This window comes from Lissotriton vulgaris, unplaced genomic scaffold, assembly GCF_964263255.1.
Source record: "Lissotriton vulgaris unplaced genomic scaffold, aLisVul1.2 SCAFFOLD_484, whole genome shotgun sequence".
NCBI classification, from domain to species: Eukaryota; Metazoa; Chordata; class Amphibia; order Caudata; family Salamandridae; genus Lissotriton; species Lissotriton vulgaris.
In genome coordinates, this window is record NW_028243020.1 from 1,172,766 (window position 1) to 1,191,565 (window position 18,800).

General features: G+C 43.0%; 1 protein-coding gene across 1 annotated transcript in view; it reads right to left on the minus strand.

Annotated features, from left to right (window-relative positions):
* Positions 1 to 596: 596 nt before the first annotated feature.
* The window catches only part of LOC147668752 (uncharacterized), a 65,774-nt gene continuing 47,570 nt past the window's right edge, over positions 597 to 18,800 (minus strand). The window contains exon 2 of the mRNA XM_086948462.1: positions 597 to 5,141. Coding sequence (XP_086804588.1) covers positions 2,976 to 4,442 — 1,467 coding nt within the window. The 5' untranslated portion in view covers positions 4,443 to 5,141 and the 3' untranslated portion in view covers positions 597 to 2,975. The remainder of the gene's footprint in view (positions 5,142 to 18,800) is intronic.

The window sequence follows — 18,800 nt, forward strand, 5'->3', positions numbered from 1 at the left end:
AACAGCACAGCCACGGAGGATGGCACACTGCTTTTATACGCAAAAAACACAGTTGATGGACAGAATAAAGAACAATGTCATACATTCACCCCAGTACAATGATCTGGGCCTAAATCCATCATTTTTTTGCACTCCACACCACCCTGGGTTAGACACTGGCTATATGCCAATCAGCTCTGACCCAGTGCATCATGGGAACAGTCCAGTCCGAACTACTAAGCCATGTCTGCTTTTATACAACATTTAATGCAACAGTACAGCCTTGGCGGACGGCACACTGGTTTTGCACAACATTGGACACAATGTTGCAAACTTCCAACAAAGGTGTCTAAGGAAGAATGAATTATAAAAATAAATTGGAGAATTTTGGAAGTTGGTTATTCCCCTCTGTTTGAATTGAGGTCAGAACCTCAGGAACCCTCACAACAATGACCGACACAGCTGGGGCCGTTGGTGTACGTACATTAGACCATTTGTCCTACTTATGGTAGACATTCTGCCCTACTTGCTTCTCCTCAGGAACATTATGTAAAGAGTGGCTGTCTGAAACAGAAAAAAACTAGGAAAAAATGACCCAGACTCCCTTGTAAAACCTCTCAGTGTATCAAGTACAGAATTTATTGATTTTACAAAAAGCAAAAGCAAACTCTCACTTTAGGAGTAAAACAAAAAAGTCTGCTGGACACCCGTAATAAACATGGCAGTCACTCAGCAAACTTTAGGTGCTTTTATAATTTAGGGAATAAATCACATTTAAGATCTCCTATACAATCAGCAGTCTAATACCATGAATTCAAATACATTTGATGTTTTATTACATACATTTCATATTAATATGTAAAATCTAGTTATCATTGTGTACATTTCATAGCCTCATGATTGTTCTTGCTGTATCATAATTTCGTTCATGTTAATTTCAAAGTAAAGTGAGTTTGATCCTGGTACACACGTCTGTAGTGTGGATTTTAAAGGCTTTTGGATGTCCATACATAGGTGGTGTTTGAATGTTTGGTTATGTATCATTAATACAGATTTCTAAAGTATTGGGTTTCAAATTTCTTATTCCACTAATGGCCATACAAACCACTTGTTCAGTTTAGAACGTGTTGCTGATAACGTGAAAGTAAAGTGTGTTTGGCCCTGGAGCAAACCCCTGTAGTGTGTTATGTATAAGGATGGGTGTGCTGAAGAGCAGTCTCCTTCCTGTTCCCGAGTGGCTGTGTGGTGATGATGATGATGGTCGGCAGCAGGAAGAACATCTTAGACTCTACCATTTGTTAAAATGAACTCAGTGCAAAGCACTTATTTCTACTATCTTTGGCTACTGAAGATGTATCCTTTCTTCTGATGTGCATATTATATCAGTGAACTCCTTCCTCTAAGCAAGGCTGGGCCATGAGAACACTGTTTATTTGGCAGCTCCAGCAACACAGAAGCACATTACAGATGATTCAGAACGCTACGGTCTATCTTATTTGTGGTCGGAGGACGTCCCAACTGCATTACAAAGTTTCACTGCTTGCGCACGAGTCACCACATACTTTTTATGTCCATTCATTCATTTGCAGTTTATATAACAAGAGTTTCTTTTTACTTGTAAAAACAAACCTGAATATCATTTGTGTCAAAAATCTGTATCTTTTGTGTTCCTTTACTTCTAAATCCATTTTTTTTCCAGAGACAAGGTTCAGAAATGTAAAGTAGGGAGTCGATAGTTCTGGACTGTAAGAGCTGGAATTCTTTACTGCTCAAGATTCTTTACTTAACTGTCAAGCTTTTAGAAACTTATTAAGAACTAAACTTTTCGTCAGCTCTCTCTGGGATCATTACTTCGTCATCATGCACGGATTCTGTCCTTTGACCAGTTAGGAGTTGCTTGGTTGATTCTCTGTAAATATGAAAGGTCTAAAATATATTCATATCAAATGTATCTGGCCGTGAATCACTTACAGTCAGTGGTGAGCCAGCAAATTTCTCAAGGGTCCAGCTTGATATTGGACATCTCTGGGGAAGTGCCACTATGGTGGGTGCATTAACAGATGCATGTGATGAGTGAAATTAGCATCATGTATCCCAACTCAGTGCTTCGGAGGTAAATGTTGTGCGCTGCAAGCATTAACTCTCAGAGTTACAGGTCACAATTTCCTACTTTGACTTCTTGTGCCCTTGGGCGTTCTTCTCTTGCACCTGTCATTGAACCAGTTATTGCACAAAATGTCCAAACACCAAAATCAGCTAGAAATATTCTCCAGTCTGTGCTTGGTAAACTTATTCATGTGTGTTGTGTTTATAGGTTTTATCACTAATCCCTGTAGTTAGCTGAAAACCCTTCCGTCAAACACTTCCACATCCACTACAATGGAATGGTTACTCTCCTGTTTGTGTTTGTGTAGTGCACTTGAATGGCATTTCCCATAACTGGGTTCGCTGGAGATTTCCAAATGTTGAAGGGGCACTAAAACAACTTCCTCATTCACTGCAGTGGTAGAGTTTTCACCTGTGTTTGTATGCTGAGGGTTCCTTAATGCTGAGTAAAAACTAAAAATACTTCCACATTCACTGCAGTGGTAGGGGTTTATCACCTGTGTGTGTTTGTTGATGTCTTTGTATTTCTGATAATTGACTAAAGCACTTAACACACTCACTACACTTGAAAGTTTTTTCCCCAGTGAGTGTTCGCTGATTATTCTCAAATTTTGAGGAACGACTAAACTATTTCCACATTCATTGCAATCAGATGGTTTATACCCTGTGTGTGTTCGCTGATGTCTCTGCAGAATTGATAACAGACTAATGCTCTTCATACATTCACGGCACTGTAATGGCTTTTCCCCTGCCTGTGTTCGCTGATGACTTCTGAGATTTGAGGAATCCCTAAAACTACTTCCACATTCATTGCAATGGTATGTTTTTTCCCCAGTGTGTGTTCGTTTATGTTTTTGTAGGCAAATAACTGACTGAAGCTCTTCAAACATTTACTGCAATGCTATGGTATTTTTCCTGTGTGTTCGTTGATGTCTTCGAAGATTTGATACATCAATGAATCTCTTTACACATTTATTGCAATGGTATGGTTTTTCCCCAGTGTGTGTTCGCTGATGTGTTTGGAGTTCTGATAACCGACTGAAGCTCTTCACACATTCAGTGCAATGGTATGGTTTTTCCCCAGTATGTGTTCGCTGATGAATCCTGAGATTTGAGGAATCACTAAAACTACTTCCACATTCACTGCAATGGTATGGTTTTTCCCCAGTATGTGTTCGCTGATGTCTTTGTAGGTGTGATAACCGACAGAAGCTCTTCACACATTCAGTGCAATGGTATGGTTTTTCCCCAGTATGTGTTCGCTGATGGCTTTGTAGGTGTGATAACCGCCAGAAGCTCTTCACACATTCAGTGCAATGGTATGGTTTTTCCCCTGTGTGTGTTTGCTGATGACTTTGAAGAATTGATAACTGACTGAATATCTTCAGACATTCATAGCAATGGTATGGTTTTTCCCCAGTATGTGTTTGCTGATTGCTTTGTAGGTGTGATAACCGACAGAAGCTCTTCACACATTCATTGCAATGGTATGGTTTTTCCCCAGTGTGTGTTCGCTGATGAACTTGGAGTTGTGATAAATAACTGAAGCTCTTCACACATTCATTGCAATGGTATGGTTTTTCCCCAGTGTGTGTTCGCTGATGGCTTTGTAGGTGTGATAACCGACAGAAGTTCTTCACACATTCAGTGCAATGGTATGGTTTTTCTCCTGTGTGTGTTTGCTGATGTCTTTGAAGATTTGATAACTGACTGAATGCCTTCCCACATTCATTGCAATGGTATGGTTTTTCCCCTGTGTGTGTTCGCTGATGAATCCTGAGATTTGAGGAATCACTAAAACTACTTCCACATTCATTGCAATGGTATGGTTTTTCCCCAGTGTGCGTTCGCTGATGTATGTTGAGGTGTGATAACCGACTGAAGCTCTTCACACATTCACTGCAATGGTATGATTTTTCCCCTGTGTGTGTTCGCTGATGAATCCTGAGATTTGAGGAATCACTAAAACTACTTCCACATTCATTGCAATGGTATGGTTTTTCCCCAGTGTGCGTTCGCTGATGTATGTTGAGGTGTGATAACCGACTGAAGCTCTTCACACATTCACTGCAATGGTATGGTTTTTCCCCTGTGTGAGTTCGCTGATTATCTTTTAGGAGTGTTAACTGATTAAAGTTCTTCACACATTCATTGCAATTGCACGTTGCTTTTCCTTTGTGAGTTTGCTGATGGTTCTTTAGTAGCGATGACAAACTAAAGCTCTTGCTGCTTTTGAATGATTTTTCTTTCTTGGTTAGTGTCTCTGGGTCAGGTTTATATTTGTCTGCATCCCATGACTGCGCTTCCTGAGGAGCTAACATGGCTGATAGAGCACTTGTGTTATTTTCACATTCCATGTATGTGTGTGGTATTTTGGATTGTTGATTTCAGATTTCACAATGAAATACAAGACTCTCTAACTACATATATTATAATTGTTGCAAGTAAAGCTTCTTTGTAGGTCGTTTATTTATTTCTTTATTTATCAAATGTCTTTAGATTGCGGAATGGTTTTGCATATTTATGAGTGAAGATCAGTCTTCCTTCTGGTCGAAGCAAATTGGGGCAGTCTGTTGTAGATCAGAGAACCTCTCTTTCCTTTACCGTTCAGTTGTCAGGCTCCACTCCCTTGTGGTTTTCTCTTGTTCCAGTGGTTTGGCCAGAAAGAGTTTACAATACACCTAGCGTTCTGAATGGTGGTCTGCCATCATTACAGGAAGCAGAGCAATGCTGTATCTACCTCATACCGAACACCTATATCAAAGCTGGTGGTGGACGCTTGTTTGTACAGGAAGTGGTTTGTCATTGTTGTTGCCTTAATTTTCGAGAGGTCATTTCTTAGTCCTGTTGTGTGGAGGTGCACAGCTCAGACTCTTGCATCCACTGAACTGCTCTGGACTGCCTCTTCCAGGATATATCAGTTTATCTTCAGGTTGCTCAGTCTCTCTGCAGATCTTTTTCTAAATATTGGAGCTCATTATTTCTAACCAATTTTTTTCAGATTTGAACGATTATTGACATTATTCACGATCATTTGTGCATTCAAGGCTGGTTTCCTGTTGGATGTAAAGAGATTTAAAATCACTAAATGGAAATGTAAGAGAATGTGAATACACAATATTTAACTAGTTGTAAAAGACATCTGGTCATTACCATTTATGAAAGTTACCAAGAGACATTTCACCATACACAGATATTTAACTAAATGTTCTATAGAACATGTCACATTTTACTTATTTCAGAAAAGGAGGTGATTTTCTGGTGTTCACACAGTAACTTAGTACAGAAAGAGCACACAAGGATGGCCACTTACTAGAGGTACAGCTTTACAAGACGCACATGCTAAGATTTCATTTAAATAAGAAGGGATTGTGTAAGAAGAGATGGATCAGAATGTGTTGCTGTCACTTCAGTTTTAGAAATTGTATAACAGCAGCAACCCTTTCAAGACTACATGACAAAGAAAACTCTTCAGGAAGTATATAATGAAGGTAACGCTCCAGGAACTATATAATAATGGCAAAGCTCCAGGAAGTATATAACAAATGTAGCTCCATTCACACTCTTCTTGACAGTACTTTCCAGTTCACACTGGAGCAGCTGAAGTTCTAACTCCTGTCTTTACTTTTCTGTTTTTTAAGTTATCTTTGCCACATTCCTAGGGATGGTTCAAGCATTTGTTGGAATATTGAAGCATTTATTGTAGAGATTCCATCACAACCAGTAATATACATGTGATATCTCGGCTGCCAATACGTGTCTGCTTTTTGTCTTTTTCTACCTTACCAGGGTATCGGACTTAATGTCTTCCGTTTGGTGCCAGCATGCTTCTCAGTCAGGGGATGGAGCATTGGCAGAGTGGGACAAGATGTCCATTGCTTTCAGGTGAGTGCAGCATTACACTGTTGGGAATTTCTTAAAATCAGCTTTACCATATCACACTGGCATACTATAACTAAAAGTTACGAACATTTAGGGCAAATGCCAGCCAGTCTTCTTCCAAAAAGGAATAGGCACTGCAATACTTAACTATGTATAGAAATGAGGGTCAGGACTGACAAAAGAAACCCTCTCTGTAGAAGGACACAAGCATCTAACGGCAGACGGACACTCCGTTCTTTTTAACTTTTTTTTTTTTTTTAAACTGCACTTTGTAACATAGCTCAAATTGAATAACTCCATCATCTATGCTGCTACATATATTTTTAATACTTTCCTTTTTTACTGCTGATTGTTTTTGTAATGGTTTTTATTAACTGTACAATAAAGTATTACTTACTAGCTTTACCATATCACTGTTCATCTCCTTCAATACTCCCTTATGTCTGTGTGCTCGCTCTGCAGGGTTCATTGACAGCTAAAGCAGGGGTGTGACTCGATAAACACATATGATAGACAAACGCCATAGTTGGCAGTAGAAGGATCAAAAGCGTCTTTAGAGAAGCTCGCCGGGACATAAAAACGGAGGAAGTGCACAGGTAGCTACAGAGGAGGCGAACATGTAGATAGATGCTCCATTTTGGGTCTATTTCAGGCTTTTACTGGGCTGGGAATTGGTGTGCACTGTATCTTAATCCTGCAAAACACACAAGATGATGGACGGAAGGTTGCAAAATGGCAAAACATTCACCCCCAGTCACAGATCTGGGTTTGATTCATCGTTATTTTGCTCACCAAGCCACCCCAGTTCAGACATGGCCACATGCAAATCAGTCTTGACCCTGTGCCTCATGGAAATAGTCCAGCCCGAACTACCAAGCCATGTCTTCCCTGGACCGGAATCAAGCATCCTAGGGCCGGTTTCTGGCTATCAGCAGTCTTCAGCCAGGATCGCTTGACTCCAGTGGAGAAGTGCGAATGGGACCCACGTCTGGGCATACCCTTCCCACATAGGGTTAACAGCAAAACACACAAGATGACGGACGGAATGTTGCACAATGGCAAAACATTCACCCCCAGTCACAGATCTGGGTTTAATCCATCGTTATTTTGCTCACCAAGCCACCCCAGTTCAGACATGGCCATCTGCAAATCAGTCTTGACCTTGTGCCTCATGGGAACAGTATGCTCAATAAGCCACTGGAGTCAAGCTATCCTGGCTGAAGACGGCTGATAGCCAGAAACTGGTCCTAGGATGCTTGATTCCATGTCTGAACTGGGGTGGCTTGGTGAGCAAAACAACGATGGATTAAACCCAGATCTGTGACTGGGGGTGAATGTTTTGCCATTGTACAACATTCCGTCCATCACCTTGTGTGTTTTGCTGTTCACCCTATGTGGGAAGGGTATGTCCAGACGTGGGTTCCGTGCTCACTAAGCCACTGGAGTCAAGTTATCCTGGCTATAGACGGCTGATAGCCAGAAACCGGTCCTAGAAGGCTTGATTCCGTCCAGGGAAGACTTGGCTTGGCAGTTCGGGCTGGACTGTTACCGTGAGGCACAGGGTCAAGACTGATTTGCATATGGCCATGTCTGAACTGGGGTGGCTTGGTAAGCAAAATAACGATAGATTAAACCCAGATCTGTGAACGGTGGTGAATGTTTTGCCATTGTGCAACATTCCGTCCATCATCTTGTGTGTTTTGCTGTACCTTAATCCTGCGGCTGATAAAGGCACTTGCTGCAAGGGTGTTACCACTTTGACCCTTTACAAGAGGGAAGCAGAGCCTTAGAAAGCACAACACCTGAAGGCTGCCTGCCCTGAGGGGAAGGTGAGGGTCCAGATGTCAGACAATATCATCAGGGGACATAAAATGATCCCTTGAAACACAGCGGCAGAGAGGCGAAATCGTCAACCCAGATGGAGAAGAGCCGGGTATTCCACTGTTTCTGGATCAGTAAGTGGTATTGAACCTTTCTAAGGTTAGGAGGCATAGAATTCCATCGGGTAGGAGCTAAGACATGGAAGGAGAAACCTCCCGGTCTGGCTCTGCTGTGACATGGGATGTGGGCCAGGTTTAGATTGGTGGAGTGTAGTGTTCTGGAGGGCATGTAAAATCGCATCCCGGCAGCTAGGCTGAGACTGGGTACTCCTTGGATCTCTGTTTTTTATTAGTTAAGTCCTTAAATAGTTGTCGTGTATCCATTTGGCCAACGCTGATACACATTTTTTAGATTTGCCACAAAAGCCAGTTGACTCTGCCGACAGGGAAATAATTAGGTGAGTGTCATCAGCATACAACACTATTGAGATATTCCAAAATGTTTCACTACCTCCGCCAGAGGTCTGATGTGAATATTAATAAGGGTAGAACTGAGCTCCGAACCCAGAGGGATGTCAGGAGTCAGTCCTCTTTGTGATGAGGCAAAAGGGGGGTATAACTTTAAAAGACCACTCCTTTAAAAAGAAGGTAAACCAGGCCAGAACTTTGCCCTGTACCCCCAGGTCATTGAGGCGGGTTACTATTATTGCATGTGAGACAGTCACAAAGGCCACACTTAAATCTAGGAGTATCAGAGCCTGGGATTTGCCGGCATCTGCAGTACTGCAAAGGGATTCAGCAACTGTTAAAAGAACAGCTTCGGTGCTGTATAATCTAAATCTATTTTGGGAATAATCTAATATTTTATATTGTTCAAATATTTTGGTTAGGAGGTTGTTCATATGTTTCTCCCCATCCTTGGACTGAAACGACAGAAGAGAAATGGGTTGATAGTTTTTGGCTAAGTGGCATTTAGCAAAGGCTTTTTTAGAAGACGGACAATTCTAGAAATATGGGTGTGACGCTCTCTTGAAATTCTAAAATATAATCAGGTTTAAATGGGTCATCCGGAGATCCAGATTTCACTTGAAGCATAAAGGTGGAAATAGAATCTGTGTCAAGTAGAGCCAATTGGTCCAAGGGAGCCCATTGAGAGTGGTAGGTCCCTGTGTCAAGAGAGACAGGTTTGACTGTTTTCTCACCCCTGTTAAAGTAAAGATAAAGATAACTGACCAATCTTGCTGCAGTGGCTGTTAGAAGCTTCCGCTAATCCAGGAGTGGAGGTGGGTTTAATCAGGTTGTTCACAATAGAGAAGATTTCCTTTGAAAGCTTGCTTCTGTTTTTGATTTGTCTGTAAATAATTCGACACAGGCTGTTTTATTCAGTGTCTTGTAGCATTTAATCGCTCTCAAGTATTGCATTCATACTGCAGCATCATAGGATTTGTGCCAAGCGCAATCTAGTTTTTTGAATTGTTTCTTTTATGAGCAATGCTTCATTGAACCAAACAACTGGGGGGCTGCTTCCTACTTCTATAGAGCTTGGCAGGAATAAAATGATCCAAGGCAGTATTGAGCCATGCTTTGGTGGAAGTCTCCGCCCGTTCTATATTGGAGTCTAATAAGGGGCACACTCCTTTCGATGAACCTTGAAAAGGTGAATGGTTCCAGTTTACGCCACTACTTTCTCATTGTGGGGTTACCAGTAATGTTTTTTTCAATGCTAGGTGTATCAATGGTCATTGCCACCAAATATTGGTTTGACCAGGCCACTGGAATTGGGGGAGCAGTTTGAAGGGCGGCCAGGTAGGAAAAAACAGGGTCCGGCAGATGGCCGTCCTCACAGCTGAATGTTTTACTAACTGAGCTAATTGGAAAGTGGCCGAGTCATTAGTAAAGTCATGGACTTTTTTATTGTTGATTACATCAAGATAAAGATTCAAGTCTCCAAATATGCTCAAGTTGGACAATTGAAGTGAGTGCAAGGTAGAGCACTCTATTAGAGATTCCCTGGGGAAGCATCGAAGCAGAGCCGGGGCACTGACTACAGCCCCCAGGCCCCACAGTACATGCATCACTCTTCCTGAACCCTTTGAGGTGCTTAAAGGCAGCAGCGAGGTCCCGCTGTGGGGGGTGCATCGGAGCAGAGCCTGGGCACTGACTACAGCCCCCAGGCTCCACTGCACAAAGCATCACTCTTCCCACGCCCAGAGGTGCTTAAAGGTAGCAGTGAGGTCCGGTTGTGGGGGGGTGCATCGGAGCAGAGCCAGGGCACGGACTACAGCCCCCAGGCTCCACAGTACATGCATCACTCTTCCTGCACCCTTTGAGGTGCTTAAAGGCAGCAGCGAGGTCCCGCTGTGGGGGGTGCATCGGAGCAGAGCCAGGGCACGGACTACAGCCCCCAGGCTCCACTGCACAAAGCATCACTCTTCCGGCACCCGGAGGTGCTTAAAGGCAGCAGTGAGGTCCCGCTGTGGGGGGTGCATCGGAGCAGAGCCGGGGCACGGACTACAGCCCCCAGGCTCCACTGCACAAAGCATCACTCTTCCGGCACCCGGAGGTGCTTAAAGGCAGCAGTGAGGTCCCGCTGTGGGGGGTGCATCGGAGCAGAGCCAGGGCACGGACTACAGCCCCCAGGCTCCACCACACACCACATCACTCTTCCTGCACCCTGAGGTGCTTAAAGGCAGCAGTGAGGTCCCGCTGTGGGGGGTGCATCGGAGCAGAGCCAGGGCATGGACTACAGCCCCCAGGCTCCACTGCACAAAGCATCACTCTTCCGGCACCCGGAGGTGCTTAAAGGCAGCAGCGTGGTACCTCTGCACGAGACTCGCCCGGGCTAAGGGCGGGCTCAACCACACACGTCGGAGCCCAGAGGAGGCTGGGCCCTCACTCTTACTTCTATACTCCCCCGTTACATGCCCACCACGGGCAAGAAAAAGCTGAGAGCAACAGAGGAGGTTACTGTTACCTCTTTAGATACCTTTCTGGCCAAGGCAACATCGGCATTAGAAAAATAAATCGCAGTTACAGAAAAAAGACTTTTGTAGGGGTCAGGGGCAGGGCAGTCATCTAATCTAGTTGTTTCTCCAAATAAGGGGGTTGTAACAAAACTATATGGGGCTTCTCTTCCAGAATTGCCGGCAGTCTCTGCACCAACCTCTGAACATTCACAGCCTGCCTCTGCATTGAGTGGGAAACCTACTGTCTCTACATCTGTAAATGGTAAATGAAAAAGAGGTTATGAGATACTGCCCTCCAACTGACCTGCCAAGAAGATCAGAAAGGTCGCTATGCCAGCGAGTTCCACATGTATGAATGGGCACCAACATTCAGAGACTACATTTCCCTCATATTGGTATGATCTTCATGATAACTTTAAACAACTTTTGCAACCGATCTATGCCCGTTTAGATGCTTTAGATCGCACATAAGGTCATCCCCTCTGATGTCTGTAAAACTTTTAAAAACTATAACTGTGAAAGTCATAATTTGTGTTTTAATTGTGAAAACATGATCCTTGGTCATGAGTTAGTTAAATTGCCCTTAACTTCTATTGGTCATCCTTGTGTTGAAAACAGGGATCCTGTAGGTCCAGACCATGTAGATTTGGTCCCTAGGTGTTGCCCACCGCAGGTGCACATGCAAGATTCTATGGGTAAGGGGCAATCACGTGACTTATCAAGACCACAGGTTAAGGTAAATCCCTGTCTACTCGGGCCCACAGCAGACCAAATCAGCAATTCATGGACGTCCCTCCTGCAGCCTGTCACTATATTCAAATTTTAGTCAACGTGCCTTTATTAAATCTTATAAAATCTTCACTTCAGCTGATGGCCAAGGCTCGACACTGGATGACTCAAAACTCTAATAAAGGTCATCTCATCCAAAATCATTTGATATTGGCCAGAAGAATGCAGTGAATTGGGTCTGATGTAAAAACAACCAATAATGACTGGTTATTTTAAACTTTGATGATGAATGGCTAGTGAGAGACCCATTAGGGAGTTTACTGGTTGCCCCTTCACTCCATTCTCAGATTTATGCAGTCTCGTTGGGCTTTTTTATAGGTCCGCACCAGTACGTAGTTCCACCGTACTCATTCAGGTCCTCTCTTTAGTGAGAATTGGTCATAAGCTTGCCCAGGTGGATTTGGCGCACTTGCTCTATCAAATAGGTACTCATTGTTGGAAGATATGGAGGCATGTGATTGACTGATCTCTCCACTAAATCATTTGCCTCCTCAGTCTGTTCTTTAAAATGAATATCAAATGGTTTCTTGTTTGGTACCCGTGGAGAGAGTTCAGTTGGTTGTTTTAAGTTCACTAAGCAGTATTACATCCTTACCAATTGACCCTACATCATCCTCCTCACCAGTACCGACAGCGATTCGGTCGCAGGAGTCGCTAAGTGATATAAAGTTTCTCTCTAGGACCATAGCGGATTATGAAAACAAAAAAGATAATCAAAATTAGCACAAAGAGTTTACGAATTCTGATATCTGCTTTCAGGAAAATTGGGCAGAGCCGTCTGTCTAAGTAAATGGCTTCAGCTCCTTTGATACGCCAGTAGTTCCATCAGCAGCAGGTAGCTCTAAGGAGGGCTTACGCAGAATTATAGCAAACACGATCACCCTAGGTAAGGAGACCTTTATCAATTACTCGCCCCTTTTTCATGTTATCGTGGCTGAAGCTTCTGGGAAAATTGATGTGTTACAGATTAATTTTTATAATAAAAATGGTAAGAATCCTACACAGGTGACAGATGAGTTGGCGGGAATATTGGAATCTCTGTTAACATACCACACCCGTTCAATTTTTTCTATTTGAGCTGGGGATTTTCATGTGTACTGTAGCCCAATTTGGGCCAATGTATTTGTGGGGTAACAGACACTAATGATTCATTGCTAGTCGATTTTCATAACTACGCAAACATTCCAAACAGTTTTTCATTAACTTAGGACCTAGTTGTAATAAACCTGTGTCACCCCATGACTGGTCAACCCCTCCCCACTTTTCAACATACTGGAGTTACCTCGACATCTGATTTTACAATTATTCAGACAAATTTGAAGAGATGTATTAAGTCCTCCATAGCCGAGTTGACAGAGTTCAGTGATCATACTTTCCTTCTTTTTTTGTTTTGTTTGGCCTCTTTCTGCTAATTCAAGCTCTATATTTACCCCAGAACCGATTAGGAGTAGGAAAAACTGATCTACTCTTAAATGGGAGAAAATTAAAACTATTTCCTTCCTCCCAAAGGTTGTAAAGGAGGTGTTACCAGACACTGAATCCTGCTGAATAGCATTTAGTAAAGTTTTAACATCAATAAATTCTAATCTTTTACATCCAACTACAAGAAACACTCCAGTGACGATAAGGGGGTTTGAGACAAGTTGCTCAAAGGACTCCAAAGATCTTCACACTGCTCTTAAAAGAAGTTCCAGAAACAAAGATTTGATAGGGAAGCTACGAGCTGAATATAAGACAGCTAGGGCGGTGAGAAAAAAGGAGTTACGGAATGAAGCATGGCAGTGAGGCTTCGAAGGGTAAAGAATTTGCAAGGCATTTTGGAGGGTGGTAATTGCCCCTTTTCTGTAGGATCAGGGCGGCCCCTCTCTTGATATTGATATAGATCAATCGACCTGGGTGTCTCACTTCCAGAGGATTTTTTATGTAGAGATGGATAGCGCTACAAAAAAAACTTAGGACTTGATGACTGCCCATCTGGGGATGGAATTCTCATTAGAGGAAATTGAGCTTGCACTCTCTCAATCGCCTGCCCTAAAGGCAGCAGGGTCAGATGGGGTTCCTCTGGATATCTCCTTGTACATAAAAATTCATGGGCCCCACTCTTGACCCAAGTTTTTAATAATGATTCCAAAGTGAGACCCCCGGTATATTGGAAACAATCCGTAATTATCCCCATATATAAGAAGGGGGATCCCTCGAATCTGGCAAATTACCGCCAAATTTCCATCCTGCATAGCGCTGCCAAACTAATGGGGAGATTGCTCCTAAATAGACTGGAGGAGTGGGCATTCGTTAATAATATTTTAGCTGAGACACAATACGGGTTCAGAAAGGGGAGGGGTACGATGGACCACGGACAAAATTCACCCTTACTTGCAGCAAAATATGTTTGTGCTAAAAAGGGCCAGTTTTATATGGCTTTTATGGACTTGTCCGCGGCCTTCAACTGTGTAAACTACTCAAAATTGTGGGTTCTTTTGGAGTGGATGGGCGTGGACAACTCCATAATTCTTTTTATTAGGGAGACGTATAGAGAGGCAGGGGCAGCAGTCAGGTTTGGTAAACAGGGTGTGCCACAAGGGTGTGTCCTTGCCCTCTTTCTTTTTTCCTTGTACACCAATAAATGTAATGACGTTTTGACCCCACAGTGCAGAGATGCTCCATCAGCATGTGGCTTATCGCTGCTTGCTCTCTTCTATGCAGATGATGAAGTTTTGATGGCCAGGATACCCCTGGCCCTACAGCACTTGATTGGCTCTTATTCAACTTTCATAACTGAGCTGGGTCTGCTTGTTAACAAATCAAAAACCTTTGTTATGATAGTGGGACTGGGAAGGAAAAAGTATTTTTCTTTCTATCTAGATGGGTGTTCTCTGGAACGGCTAGAGTCCTTTATTAGGTCGATCCTGATCCAGCGTGCAGGCGCTGCTCTGCGGTGATCTGTGGTAGTTCCATACGGTTCGGAGAGAAGCTTCGCTCCCAACCCCGCCCTTATTTTTGATTGGCTTGTGTCTTTGTCCTTCGTAAATGCTGGTGTCTGATTCATTATGAGGCTTATTAGTCCCTCCTTAGTATGGGCATGTCGCCATTTGTATACTCCCATGGCTACTAGCACCTTTACTTGGTTGTTACATGGTGCATGCTCTATTTTCTGTAATGAGTTTTTCTTAATGCAGGTAACATGACGTGCCCACCTGGGACAATGGCGCCGCCGATTTTCCAAGCACTGCACTTTAATTTTATTTGCCGCTTCAAAGCTGCATCTGCTCTCCTCCAGCCCCACCCACATCTTTATCAGCAACAAAAGCCTGTTCCGGCCATAGTGATCAGCCGCTGAGCTGGGCTCCGACTGACCCGCACCCGCTACTACCCTGCAACAGCGGACAAGCAGCCCATGTGACTGCCAGGAACCAGATGCATGCGAGTACTGATTTTGTGAAATTTAAAATATCAGCTTGCTCACTTACTTACATAGACACGCAAATGGTACACTTATGTCGTCTACACTGCGTGTACATGTTAGTTCATCGAAATGCTCCCTACATGCTGAAAGTGTTACTATGGAACAGAGGATTAGGACATACGATTTTTTTCTTTACTAAAACGCTTCCAAGTTGGACATAAAAGCCTAATTAGAACGCTACCGTTTTCAATAAAGGTTGTTGAAAACCAGCCACACCAGGGTCCACTGTCAGCAGCCTGGGGACAGCCACACCTCAGCCCTCTCTCAACACCTCGGGCTGTTACCTGCCTGTGTGCAGGTGGACACCTGAATTCTAGTATTTGTAGTTCCTTCAGATTGGACTAGTGATATGGGAGAAAAGGCGTAATATTTGTGGGTACATAGACGGGGTGCAAACAGAAGGGCATACAGAGAGGTCAGGGGAATAGAGAGACTGAAGAATAGATATAAAAGGGGTATGAAGCGCAATGAAGAAGGTGTACGGAAATCAAGACGGGAAGACGGACAAGTGCATGTATCTTCTATACTTTAACTGTATGATAATGCACACACCAGGACAGGTCTCATGGAATTCCTTTTTTTTTTAAAGAGTTTTATATAGCGCAAACTTGACCCAAGGGTATCAGAGCTCTTAACACAAGCACAAGCAACGTTAAATGAGGCACATACATGTTTATTAGACACAGGGAGATTAAGAGATTTGCCCAAAATCACAGGATGTTGCGCATCCTTGCAGAGATGTGCTAATTCCTGCTGTGTGTAATTCAGCGGGTGGTTACAATGATCAACATTCTGTAAACACGGCTCATTCTGTGAGCCTGAGGCTGCGGCAGAGCAGTCTGGATTTGTTGATCGCGCCAAGATGCACACATGATTGAACAGATGAGCCCATGGGTTGACAGTCACACTGCCGGCACAAGCTAGATCCTCAAAGAGATTAACACACACACAGATGAAGACAGGTAATCAGTGTGAAGGTGCGACTCACGAAAGCAGACACAATAAACAGACAATTTTCTAGACGTGAAAAGGAAACAAAGAGGCACATGGAGGCACGCACAACACATGGGCAAACAGCTATGTGTAAGTGTGAGTGACAGAGAAATGCCGCTGCAAATGGACCAAGAGACACAGAGATGTACATTGAGCACACAGCAGACAATACAAGTAAAAGCCAGTGCGCACTGACAGACAAATTTAAACAGACACAGTGACTAACAGCGATACGCACAGACACCAAGACTGGAGAAGCTTGGCTACGGATGAGATTGTTTACGGGAGGTCTTTAATTAAAGTCGCTGTCCCTTGGGTTCGCTCTGCCTGTGATGCACACACACCACTTGCTACACACGAGGTGCAGCTTTACCAAGAGTGGAGGGTGAGGAGAAGGTGGTGTAATACAGCTGTAGCAGTGCCACATCAGCATGTACATGTGTGCAGAGAAACCAAAGCTGTGTTTGTGCTTGGAGGGTGGGAGGAGGGCTCCTAACGTGGAGCGGAAAAGACAAAATTAAAAAGAAACAGCGACGGAAGGGAAATGTTGTGTTTGTACTATTTGTACTTGCAACCGTTATAACATTTTTTTACATACGCTCCCTGATGCCCCTAGGCGATGTCTGTGCTGTAGGAGATTAGAGCCCACATCCGCCAGTAAGCATCCCAGCGGGCGACTGAGCACCGTGAAAGTGATCTGAGGCGGCGTGGGTGCCCGGGCATTTTGCTGCCTAACTTGATGCACTCGGAAAGGATGGGGGATTAGGGGGGGGCGGGGGAGCGTTAGCCTTTGAAGTCGGAAGCGTCAAAAACAGCGCTATGGGGGGGACACATTGCAGTAAACACTGAGAGACGGGGAGCAAATGGGAGCGAGGCATTGTGCAGAGAGGCGGGGGAGAGCATTCCTTTGAAGTGTGAAGCTCTCAGCATTGTTGTGGCGGGTCTGATGCGATGATGCGAGGCGGCTCGGGGAGCAAATGGCAAGCACGTGCACGGGCACAGGCACTCTGCGTAATCCGCCTGCCAAAGCCTCTTGATCAGCTTTCCTGATCCACCTCTAAATGTCTCGACATCTGCAATGCGCAAGCTTTGTATTGGGACAAAGATAGCAATGACATTACGCAATACCACACTGCACACTCAAATCATGGAGAGGGCAAGAAATAGCCCCCTACTCTTCCTCCTGAGCCACAGAAGTGTAATCACAGAGCGAAAGGTGTTGGAGCGCCGTGTTAGTGTTTATAACTCGGATCATATGCAACTCTCACTTCACAATTCATGTCTGGGTAATTTACAATACTTACACATCTTCTTCACTGCACTATTTATCGCTACTTTGAAGACGTTGAAGGCCGGTCTCATCCTCCGATATTTACAATCTAACAAGCTGTTGACAAGGCCCTATATTGCAATGCAATGGGTCTTGTATTTGGTAGAGCTTTAGCTATTTGTATTGTAAATGACAATGCCTTTTATTTCAGTTTTAAAATCCAAAACATAAATAAAAGGCATTGTCATTTTACAGTGCCAATAGCTCAGACTTGACTGAATGCAAAACCTTTTGCATTGCACATGCTTGTTTTTCTAGCCCTCTTTTTCGATTCTAAACTTAATCGGTCTGCTATGGTAGAAAACAGAATTAATTTGTTTCCAAGAAGCATAGCTGCTCTGTGGAAATTTGCCTCTGAACTGGGTAGAAAAACAATTAAAGAAATGGTAGAAGTTTAATTGGCAAAATCCATAGCTTCTTACGGAGCAGAAATATGGGGCACACCTGAATTGGGTGCTCTGCAGAAAGTGGAGGATAAGTTCATTTAAAAACTGGCCCCACTCCTCTTATGATTGTGTATTTGGAAAATGGACTTGGGTATGTTGAATCAAGCAATAATAAAAGATATAATCAACCCAGACCAAAACATTAGTATTCCTTGACTAGCATTTGTTAAGTAGTCTTTCACATATTTGGGCCTAGCTTTTCAGTACACATCACTCTTTAAATGCTTATCTTTCTCCAAAACTCATTTAAGAGAGGCTTTTGTTAATAATTGTGAGTTAGAAAGATGGCAAAGTAAAGTCATGTTTATATTCTACCAGACACTGCCCAGGGTGCCCACACAACATGATTTATATCGCTCCTTTGTCTCTAACAACATGCATCAATATCTTTTAACAAGGATGAGATTGAATTTTAAGAACATTAACTAAATAATCTATTGCCATGTCCTTGTGATGGCTTGTCTACTCAAACAATGTCTCATATTTTATTCTTCTGTTGTTTTTTTATAAAAAAGGAAAGAAAATAAATCATTCTCGCAATGTTAACAAAACTGAGTCTATTTTCTTACTCTTCAGCCCTTACAGTAATTAATTCCCTGGAAAGCCCTTTCATCTGTTTTATGACTGCAAATTTGCTATACTCAGTCATTCGGACTAGGAGAAGTTCATTAGTGAGGGGGGTTGTTTTATTTGATCATTTTCATTAGCCTGTCGTCAATTGCCCAATTACTGATAATGAATTGTTGTATGGTTTCAAACATGTTAACTAGAATTCGACACAGGATTAGGAAGTGTTTACATACATGTGGCATCATTTTAAATTGCTTGTCGTAATAATGTGTTCTTATTACTTTTATACATCCATAATGAATTGTTGTGAGTTTAAAAATAATTAATTAACTTCGGATTCTAAATGCTTTTCGATCAATTTGTATTGTGATATTTCTTTGTACTTTTATGCGTTCACCAAGTGCAAATAAAGTTATTTGATTGATTGATTAATTGAGTACAATATAGGGTGCTCTA